This window comes from Mandrillus leucophaeus, unplaced genomic scaffold, assembly GCF_000951045.1.
Source record: "Mandrillus leucophaeus isolate KB7577 unplaced genomic scaffold, Mleu.le_1.0 Scaffold732, whole genome shotgun sequence".
Classification (NCBI taxonomy): Eukaryota; Metazoa; Chordata; class Mammalia; order Primates; family Cercopithecidae; genus Mandrillus; species Mandrillus leucophaeus.
This window is the reverse complement of record NW_012107942.1, coordinates 323,678-335,093: the sequence shown is the minus strand read 5'-3', so window position 1 is coordinate 335,093 and position 11,416 is coordinate 323,678. Positions and strand designations below refer to the sequence as shown.

The 11,416-nt window shown below is 37.3% G+C and overlaps 1 protein-coding gene and 1 long non-coding RNA gene across 3 annotated transcripts in view; one reads left to right on the top strand and one right to left on the bottom strand.

Moving 5' to 3' along the window:
* LOC105528785 overlaps positions 1-8,770 on the bottom strand; it is a 40,325-nt gene extending 31,555 nt beyond the window's left edge. The window contains exons 1-2 of the long non-coding RNA XR_001004407.1: positions 8,008-8,770; positions 7,568-7,617 (exon numbers count right to left, since the gene is read on the bottom strand). This is a non-coding gene — a long non-coding RNA (uncharacterized LOC105528785). The remainder of the gene's footprint in view (positions 1-7,567; positions 7,618-8,007) is intronic.
* Positions 1-11,416, top strand: part of MYOCD (myocardin) — a 106,308-nt gene that overhangs the window by 37,230 nt on the left and 57,662 nt on the right. For both annotated transcript variants that reach the window (XM_011965672.1, XM_011965671.1), the window contains exon 2: positions 7,763-7,828. In XM_011965672.1, coding sequence (XP_011821062.1) covers positions 7,763-7,828 — 66 coding nt within the window. The remainder of the gene's footprint in view (positions 1-7,762; positions 7,829-11,416) is intronic.

Here is an 11,416-nt window from a genome sequence, read left to right as displayed (position 1 = left end):
ATATTATTTTTTCTTTACCTGAAAATGTCTTTATTTCGCCTTCATTCCTAGAGGACATTTTGTATTCTGAGTTGGTAGATAGGGGGCTGGGGTATCTAGATGTGTATAAGAGACAGGTGCAGAGGTGCTATCTTGGTTCACTGAGACCTTCACCTCCCAGGTTCAAATGATTCTCTTGCCTCAGCCTCCACAGTAGCTGTGACTACAGGTGCACGCCACCATGCCCAGCTAATTTTTGTATTTTTTTTTTAGTAGAGACAGGTTTTCACCATGTTGGCCAGGGTGCTCTCGATCTCTTGACCTCGCGATCTGCCCGCCTAAGCCTCCCAAAGTGCTGGGATTACAAGTGTGAGCCACTGCACCTGGCCCCATTTTCTAAATACACCACGTTGTGTTTATCCTTCGTCCATTGATGGATGCTTGTGTCACTTCCCCTTTTGGCTATTAAGAATAATGCTGCTATGAGGGTAGACGTACAAGTATCTCTTCATGTCTCTGCCTTCAATTCTTTTGAGTATATAACCACAGGTGGAATTGATGGATCATACAGTAATACTGTGTTTAATATTTTGAGGAGCTGCCATACTCTTTTCCACAGTAGTTGCCCATTTTGCATTCCCATCAACAGCGCACAAGGGTTTTTATCTCTCCATATCCATGTCAACACTTGTTTTCTGTTTTACGGACGGTAGCCATCCCTATGGGTGTGAAGTGATTAATGTATTATTTTTCTGTTGATGAATTCTCTTGCCTGTTTCTGAGAAAGGCCTGTTCCCTTTGTTCATATTGTTCCCTTAAGGGCATGTTCTTTCCTTTGGTTAAGTTTGGAGTCTGTGTTAGCCAGGATGGTCTCGATCTCCTGACCTCGTGATCTGCCCGCCTTGGCCTCCCAAAGTGCTGGGATTACAGGCGTGAGCCACCGCGCCCGGCCTAGGTATACATTTTTAAAACTGTCATTTCTGTTATTTATAGGAATCAGGTGTTTGCTGAGTTTGCCATCTTGAAACAGAAAATATTTGGTATTTTTGCTACTAAAAAAATAGAATAGGAAGTATAAATTACTACAAATTAGCACCTAGAACAAGATTGTGGCTTATGTTAGAATTTAAGTAAATGAAGAAGTTGACATTATACATCAGTAAGCAAAGGACATGTTTTAATAAGTGGCAGTTATATATAGTTTCCCAACTATTTGGAATAAATTAGAGTTACAGCCTAGCCTCAAACCATATACCAAATTCCATGTGCAGAGATATCATAATCAAAGGCAAAGAACGTGAACACATAGGTTAGGCTCAGGAGGGGCAGGATGAACTGGAAAAGAGAGTTTGTGTGGGGAATAATGGGCATATAGGAAAAGACCTCAAAGGCTAGAATAAGGAGTCACCGCAAGATGATATACCAAGTAATCTTAGAAAAAAGGAGTTTGGGGAAATTGATCTGGTAATGCTGTGTAATGTGTATTGCGAGGAGAGCCCACTAATAAAAGTAAGAAAAGAAAGACGTGAGATGGTTTAGTCCAGATCTGAACTGACGATTCTTAACTTTTGTAAGTCTCAGAGACTTCCACAAATCTGATAAAACTCATAAGCCAGTCCATAGAAATACGCATTGACACACATGCAAGCAACATTTTTGCATTCAGAGTCAGAGATTTAACAGGGTCCCTAAAGACCAAGTTCTTGAAGTGGGAGGGAGAGGAATTTATTTTGTATTCAGGGAAAATTGAGTTTATCTCCCCAGCTAGCATGTTACGGTCGTGAGGATAGTAACTGTCCTATTCACCACTGTATGCCAACAGCAAGCAATACTTTCGCTTAGTAGGCAGTCTAATATGTAATGAATGATTGAATGAATGTAATGAATTAATGCCTTCAATCTTTAGAACTGAAAAATCTGCAAACAATTAAACAAAAAAAAAGAAGTATGCGAATGGGTGATGTCAAGTAGTCCAGTGATTTCTCCATATCGAAGCAAAGAAATTTTGTCTCCTACCAGACCCTCTTTAGTGTCATTCTTTCACTATTTGTAATGGAATTTTTCTCTCTGTTTTCTTATCTCCCATCTCCTCTGATAATTTTTTTATCTTTTTTTTTTTTGAGACAGGGTCTCGCTTGTTACCCAGGCTGGAGTGCAGTGGCTCAATCTCGGCTCACTGCAACCTCCGCCTCCCAGGTTCAAGCGATTCTCATGCCTCAGCCTCCCAAGTGGCTGGGATTACAGATGTGCGCCACCATGCCCAGCTAAGTTTTGTATTTTTAGTAGAGATGGGATTTTGCCATGTTAGCCACAGGCTACTCTCAAGCTCTGACCTCAGGTGATCCCCCCTGGCCTCTCAAAGTACTGGGATTACAGGCATGAGCCACCATGCCTAGCCTCCTTTGATAATATATCTCTCTTCCTTTAGAAATTCTGCTAAAAGGTTTTGTGGCCACTTGCTTAAAGATGATGCCCGATATCAGTGTTCCAGCCCTGACCTCTCAGCCTTTCTCCAGCCCTATATCTTAATTGTTTATCAGGCACCTTGTTTCTTATTTACCAGGACACCAAAAATTCAGATTGTCTGAAACTAAGCTTATCATTTTTTCAGAGTTCTCTGTCAACTTTATTATAACATAACTCTAACACATGTTTTCAGAACCCTAAATCTTTAAGCTTTAAATTAAAGGAGCTTAAATTTGGAAGCCGTGGCTTTCTTTGGGAATCTAATGTGTGCTATGGACCCATACCCAAGAAAAAAAATGCATATATGCAGATATAGTTGCATACATTAAGTAGCTGTATTTCTTGCAACATATCCAAAGATCCCACACTAACAGCCCCTTGAAAGATAGTAATATGTATTTGTTTCTTTTTTTTTTTTTGAGACGGAATCTTGCTCTTGTCACCCGGGCTGGAGTGCAATGGCACAATCTCGGCTCACTGCAACCTCTGCCTCCCAGGTTCAAGCAATTCTCCTGCCGCAGCCTCCCGACTAGCTGGGACTACAGGCACATGCCACCACACTCTGCTAATTTTTTGTATTTTTAGTAGAGACGGGATTTCACCATGTTGGCCAGGCTGGTCTTGGACTCCTGACCTCGTGATCCACCCACCTCGGCCTCCCAAAGTGCTGGGATTATAAACGTGAGCCACCGCACCCAGCCAGTAAGCATATAATTCTATCCTCCTTCACGTCACCAAAATCTTCTAATTCTTTTTGTTCAAAGTGTTTTTAATATTTTCCCCTTTTGTTTCCATTTCCACTGCCTTTGTCCAGTTCAATCTAAGTCAGAATGACTTAATAGCTAGATAACTGAAAGAGTCTTCTAACTGGCTAACTCTAACAATGGGAGATCTTTATAAACTTTTGTCTTCATTTGATTAAGATCTGTGATATTGAAAGACAAAATAATTGAGAATTCTTATTTATAATGGTTATAATGTATACAATGTGTTGTTTAATGGAAAACTTGGAAAACAACTTGTTCCTATCACATTTAGATAAAAATTCACCAGTAAAACTGCCTGGGCCTGAATATTTTTGTATGTGTGTGTTGGGGGGAGGGGCTATAATAATCTATAATGATTTAATAAACATATTGCTATTCAGATTTTGTGTGTTTTTTTTGGTATCAATTTTGGCAAGCTTTAGTTTTCAAGAAATGTATCCACTTTAAGTGTTTAATTTATTAGCACATATGTGTTAATGATATTTTCTCATTATCTTTAATGTCTAGAATATATGGTTATAACACATTTTTTAGTCCCGTTATTGATAAATTTTATTCTCTACTTTTATAATCAGATACTTTGGGAGACCGAGGCAGGTGGATCACTTGAGGTTAGGAGTTCTAGACCAAACTCACCAACATGGTGAAACCCGTCTCTACTAAAAATACAAAAATTAGCCTGGCATGGTGGCACACGCTTGTAATCCCAGCTACTCAGGAGGCGTTGGCAGGAGAATTGCTTGAACCCGGGAGACAAAGGTTGCAGTGAGCCGAGATCATGCCACTGCACTGCAGCCTGAGTGACAGAGTGAGACTCTGTCTCAAAATAAATAAATAAAATAAAATAAAATAAAGTCAGTCTAGTTAGGAGTTTTTCAGTTTTGTTAATCTTTGCAAATAACCAGCTTTTGGCATTGTTAATATTTTCTACTACTTGTCTGTTTTCTATTATAAAGATTTCTGCTTTAATCTTTATTATTTCTTATTTCTACTTACTATGAGCATACTTCTTTTTTATCTTCTTATGGTAGAATCTTAGGTCATTGATTTCAAACCTTTCTCTTTTTCTAATGTAAGTATTTAAAACTCTAAATTTCCCTCTAATCACTGCTTTAGCTGTATCTCATAAGTTGCAATATGGGTTATGGGAAATTGTAACATGAAATAGTCATAATATGTTGTATATTTTTTATTATTCAGTTTAAAATATTTTTTATTACTCTTGTGATTCTGTTTTGACTATGAATTATCTAGAAATGTATTACCAAACATTTTTGTTAATAGCATATTGCTTTTGAGTAATAATTAATTCCAGTGTGGACAGAAAATGTACTCTACATGATATCAATTATTTCAAATTTATTAAAACGTATTCTATGGCCTAGTATATATTGGTAAATGTACCATGTACACTTGAAAAGAATGTTTATTCTGCAGTTGTTGGCTGTAGTGCTAAACAGCTATTAATTATATCAAGATGTTTGATATTATTGCTCAAATCCTCTATGTCATTAGTATTTTTTAAAATCTAATTATGTCAGATATTGACAGAGGAGTCTTAAAATCTCCTACTGTCATTTTGAAATTGTCTATCTAGTCCTTTAATTCTGTCCATTTTTGTTTCATGTATTTGAGGTTCTGTTCTTAAATGCATATCCATTTATAATTGCTATGTCTTCCTGATGAATTCTCCCTCTTATAATTATAAAATTTCCATTATTTATCTCTAACAATACTCTGTGACTTGATGTCTATTTTATGTGACATTAATATAGTTATTCCAGCTTTCTTATGCTTGCTGTCTGTATGGTATATCTTTTTTCCATCTACTTACTTTCAACCAATCTGACAGTTTATATATAAAATGTGTCTCCTGCAGACAACATATAATTGAATATGGCTTTTAAAAATTCTTTCTGATAAACTCTATTTTATTTGAGCATTTCAACTATTAAAATTTGACGTAATTATTGACATGGTTGGATTTGGATCTACCATTATATTACTTGATTTTTGTTTGTCCCTATGCTTTCTGTTCCTATATTCCCCCTTTCTTGCCTTCTTTGGATTACTTGATACTTTTAGCATTCCATTTCAATTTATAGGGTGTTTTTAGTTATACCCTTTGTGTTCTTATTATTGGTTACAGTATAATCATTAATTATGACTATCTACCTATAGTTAGTATTATACCACTGCATGTAAACTATAGAAATTTGGCAGTCATAAGAAATCCTTTATGTTATCACTGTAATCTGTATTACATTTATGTTCCTTAAGAGCATCGCAAGACAGAGTTATAATTTTTCCTTATAAAGTTATGTATGTTTAATTAAGAAGAAAAATAAATATTTTAAATATTTGTTAATAGAGTTACCATTTCTGACATTCTTTATTCATTCCTGAATATCTGTGTTATCTTCTGATATCATTTCCCTTGAGCCTGAAGAATTTACTTAAGCATTTCTAGTAAGAAATTATATTATTTTTTCTTTACCTGAAAATGTCTTTATTTCGCCTTCATTCCTAGAGGACATTTTGTATTCTGAGTTGGTAGATAGGGGGCTGGGGTATTTCTTTGTTTCTCTTTTAGTTTTTTATTTTCTAGCTTTCATTGTTTCTGAAGAGAAGTCTGTGGCTATTTAAATCAACACTTTTCTTTATACAATGTGTTGTTTCTCCCCCACCTGTTTTTAAGATTTTTCTCTTTATCTTTGGCTTCAGTCATTGGATTATTATGTATCCAAGTGTGGTTTTCTGTGTATACATTTGGTGTAGGGTTTATTGAGCCTTTTGAATCTGTACATTTTTTTTCACCAATTTCAGGAAGCTTTTGTGATTTGGAAATTGTCTATTTATTCTTTTAATTCTGTCCATTTTTGCTTCATGTATTTTGAGGTTCTCTTCTTAAATGCCTATCCATTTATAATTGCTACATCTTCCCTCTTATAATTATGAAATTTCCATTCTTGATCTCTGATGATACTCTGTGACTTGATGTCCATTTTATGTGACGTTAATCTGCTCTACTTCAATTAAATTAAAACTTGCTCTATGGCTCTGCTGTACTTCTGGGACCTTAATTACCTAACATTAAACTTTTAGATATTGTCACACTGGTCCCTGAGGCTAATGTTAGACTTTTAGATATTGTCACATTAGTCCCTGAAGCTCTGCTCATTTTTTTTTTCATCTTTTTTCTCTCTCTTCTCCAGTTTGATCTATCTTCAAGTTTACTGACTCACTCCTTTGATATTCTTCTATTAAGTCCATTCAATAATTTTTTATTCCAGATACCGTATTAAGTTTTAATGTTCTACTTTGTTTCTTTATGTGTTCTGTTTTGCTGCTGAGATTTCCTATTTTTTGTCCATTTCTTTTACTTCATTGAACCTAGTTGGAAATAACTATTTTAAAGTATTTGTCTGATCATTTCAACATCTGACTCATCTCAAGGTTTGCATCTGTTCATCGTCTTTTCCATTTAGAATTGGTCACATTTTCCCAGTTTTTTGTGTTAGAGTATTTTAGATTGTATTCTGGACATTGTGAGCCTTACGTTATACAGACTCCGAGTTCTGTGGCAGTCCTCTGGAAAACATGGTTTTTATTTTAGCGATGATTAATCCAAGTGGATTCAAACTTTAAGATCTCTCGTCAATATATACAGAGAAAATGGAATATCCATGAGGAGGAGTCTGAATTTCCAAAGATAGAATGTGTTTGGAGGAGAGGGGCAGTGGGAAGGAGAACACTGTAAATACTGCCCTCAGAAGTTAATAATTCAATATTATTTAACTTTTACCATTACATGTCTATGATACATATAATCTATTTGTGCTATGGATACATCATATTGGGAACATACTTATATTTATTCATAATATATAATTTTGACAATCTTACAGTGTTTTAATTTTTCTAAGGAAAGCACAACCCCAATAGGCCTTTGAATTCCCAGGAGAATTCCAGATTCTCATAGTACTACCACTTATCAAAATGTCTTTACATGTGCCAGACATTCTGCTAAGCAATGTGCATACACTGTTTTATCAAACTTTATAGCAACACCACCAGGTAGGCGTTGTTTTCATTTACAAATGAGGAAACTGAGCGTAAGAGATGTTAAGCAACTTGCTCAGGGATACACAGCTATTAAGGGGGTAGAGATGAGATTTGAACCTAGGTGGGACTCTGTCTCCCCTCTTGATATCATTGGTTGCCACCCAAGTGGAATTAGATGATATTTATCTTACAAATGACAGAATGTGGAGAGAGGGAGTGTGGCACTGCGAAAATAACATGCGCTTCAAAGAGGAGACAAGTATTCTAATTCTAGTTTGGGACAGACTTACCGCAAAACCTTGTAACTTTCTCAGCTTCTCTCCTTCTTCTTCCACTGTGTCTGCAACAGAAATTAAAATGCACTTCATAATAATTTTCAGAACTCTTTTAGAAATAAAATGAGATGAGCTATGAATGTATAATGAAAGTATCATGATTGTAATGATATTTAGCCCAACTCACAAACTAACACTTCCTTTTCTAAGTTTTACAGTTAAGACTTCAACAAAGAAGGACTCAGGAACAGCTGGCTAACCAAGGCTTAATACCACGTGAGTACCTGCATCTCTTAATTACTGATGTACGTAGGGCCACACCATTTGGGAGCTGGAAAGTGCCTCAGAGGTCATTTAGTTTAAGCCAATGCCATGGTCTCCCAAGATCTTCAAAGCATTGGTATCAGCAGAAATCCCAGACCTTGGATGCTTTGCCCCAACTGCTACCTACTCACCTGCAAGGGGCTCCTTTTAATGATACTGGTTATGCCTAAAATTCCAATGTAGTGGATTTGTTCTCAGGGTAAACACAATTCAGTATGGGCACCCCTGACTCATCTACTTTTAAAATTGGATATCATTAATATTCATTCCAGAAGCATCAATTACATCGTCTTCTTCTCACCTCCTCAGTTTCAGTTCTGTTTGGGAGATTTGAGTCCACAAGTAATTGAATATTGGTCAAGTATTTCCTTTCTAGAAGGTGGAGTGGCAGTACCATTTTAGCATAAATGATATAATGTTGACTTACTGGCCACGATCTGGGTAAAAGAAGAAGGATTATTGTATATTTTAGAAGATATATTTTAAATTTTCTACCAATTCAGCAATGAAAGCTAATTCCTGGTTATCTGTGGAAACAGAGAAAAGGGTACTCTGGATGAATAAGTCATGGGTGAAGCTGTTCTAGGCCACAGATTCTAACTTCCTCTCCAATAAAATTTAAAAATCAAGATCTATAATGACTTGTGCAGAAATTCAGGTGTCTGTAAAATGCTGTTGTGACTGTTACTTCAGAGTTCAGTACACAACAAGCAAAAGTCTGCCCTTGAAAAACTGTAGTGTAGTTAGTTATATGGAAGCCCTATGTGTAGGTCTGTATAGTGTAGTTAGTTATATTCGTTAGAAAAAATGTTGCGTAGTTAGTTATGTGGAAGCACTATGACCCATGGCTGAACCTTGAAAGTTTAGTCTTTGTTTCAGAGACAGAACAAAACTAAGAATTTTTCAAGCCTGTTGTTTTGTAATTCAAAAGTAATCCTTTGTTCGTGGCTGAGCTCTACAAATAGTAAACAGTATGTGACCTTAAACTGGGACAACTCTTTCAGAGGTTTGTGAAGTACAAAAGAAACAGCTCAACCTGCTATTTCAAGGCTGTTTAAGCAACGTTGACAACTAAGCTGAGAAAGCAAAGGAGCAAGTCGATGTGTGGCCTGTTTCATCTTAACCTTTCCTTGGAGGTGCTAAAGACAGGGAGAAACCAAAGGTCTGCAGATGTCAGATCAGGTCAAGACAATTTCGCTCAAAGCTGATAATCTATCCCTTCACTGATGTTTCTTTCTCTTTAATTCTGGAAAGGCAAATGGAGCACATGGACCCAGGACCTTTCCGTAAGCCCAAGTTGTGCACACCTGATTTAAAGTTTGACTCATGTGCTTAAATACTCTGGGCCTGGGTCTTGCAGCTGGCATTTGGCTGAGAATAAATATTTTTTGAGGGATACGGGGTTAAATCTGAAAATTAGTAAAAACACCCAATGAAGATGGTAATTCACACTATCATACATTTTAAAATAACACCTATCATGTAAGTTATATAAGTCAAATGTTCATTTGTATAGTAGAGTCCAATGAAGATATAGTATTTTGTTCTGCAGGAATTCCAGAATCAAATAATATCCCTATTAACAAAATACCACTTAACTGAAATTTTGCATCTTTAGTCCATTGCATCATTAAGATAATTTCTAGAAAAAAAAATCCTACAAATCATGAAATAATAAAGTATTTTAAAATCACACACTATGATGAAGGCTTTCCCCAATCTTCAGCTACCTCCTCTCAACCAGGCTTTCCAAGAGTGTAGATTCTGCTATGGAAAAGTGTCCAAGTCATGACAGGTGCACACCGCAGGCCCCGCCTGTACAGATCTTTTCTACTTAGCTCTTCTCAGGAAGCTAGAGATAGGATGCATCTCTTCACCTGCTGATGGTTAGCCTCTTCAGCCCAATCAGAGATTAAACATGCACTCTATCTACACGCATTTCAGCAGAGCAATGTGTTTCCTCTGGCACCTAAGGAAACATGTCTAAATGCAAACGATTGGGAGAAGGAAAGAGGAACCAAGGGCCTCAGGATGTTTTCAATTCAATTTAATTCAACAAATTTTATTATAAACCAGGCTATATACAGGGGACTGTGACAGGCACTTTAGGGATAACAATAACAAGCAAGATGGCCCCTCAGAGAGAGTCAAGATATTAGGGAGAAAGCTGATAAAAAGCACACAGAAGCAGGCCGGGCGCGGTGGCTCAAGCCTGTAATCCCAGCACTTTGGGAGGCTGAGGCGGGCAGATCACGAGGTCAGGAGATCGAGACCATCCTGGCTAACGTGGTGAAACCCCGTCTCTACTAAAAATACAAAAAAAAAAAAAATTAGCCGGGCCTGGTGGCGGGCGCCTGTAGTCCCAGCTACTTGGGAGGCTGAGGCAGGAGAATGGCGTGAACCCAGGAGGTGGAGCTTGCAGTGAGCCGAGATCGCACCACTGCAGTCCAGCCTGGGCGACAGCACGAGACTCCGTCCAAAAACAAAACAAACAAACAAAATAAAACCATAATCCAGTGTGCAACTCATTACCTTACACAAGAAGACTTTATTTTTTTCATTCTATTATTTACATTTTTTGAAACAGAAAGTGAAAGAAAAGGAGAAAGGAAAGGAGGAAAGAAAAAAAGTTAATATTCCTTAGAGCCTACCTAATTCTGTGATTTTCTAATTTTTTAATTGTTAAATCGTATGCACTATATATATGTGTGTGTGTGTGTGTGTACATATATACATATATATATGCACTGGCTGAGGCAGTGTCAAGGGTGTCTGCCCCATTTACTAGGCCCCTCCTCATCCCTTCCAGAAGCCCCCTGATAATTCTCTCTGTGGTGCTGGTTCTCCTCAGAATAGAGTTTGAAAACCCCTGACCCATCCCAATCCCTGTTTGTCTTTCTTGTTCATGAAACTGAGGTTGAAGAGGCCTAAGAGATTTTTCCAATGTCGCAAAGCCTAGATCTCATGTGGTCCCATTTTCTACAGTTTCATTTATGAGAATGTAAACCCATGCCAGATAAAATTATTCATAAAATCTCTCACTTTATTCATAAAATTTGAAATAGTTGCAATCTTTTTAAACATGTCATAAATCGTCAAAACTCAAAGCTGATGGCTAAGTGAACTGTTAAGTGTCCTTATAAAATAGCAATACTTTTTTTTTTTTTTTTTTTTTGAGACAGAGTCTTGCTCTGTCACCCAGGCTGGAGTACAATAGCGTGATTTCAACTCACTGCAACCTCCGCCTCCTGGGTTCACACCATTCTCCTGCCTCAGCCTCCCGAGTAGCTGGGACTACAGGCGCCTGCCACCACGCCTGGCTAATTTTTTGTATTTTTAGTAGAGATGGGTTTCACCGTGTTAGCCAGGATGGTCTCGATCTCCTGACCTCGTGATCCACCCGCCTCGGCCTCCCAAACTGCTAGGATTACAGGCGTGAGCCACCGCACCTGGCCAGACTTACTATTTTTAACTCATCAACAGAAGCACCTGCCGAGAATTAGTTGTGAGTTTTACATTAGGTTAAATCTTCAGGGCTTA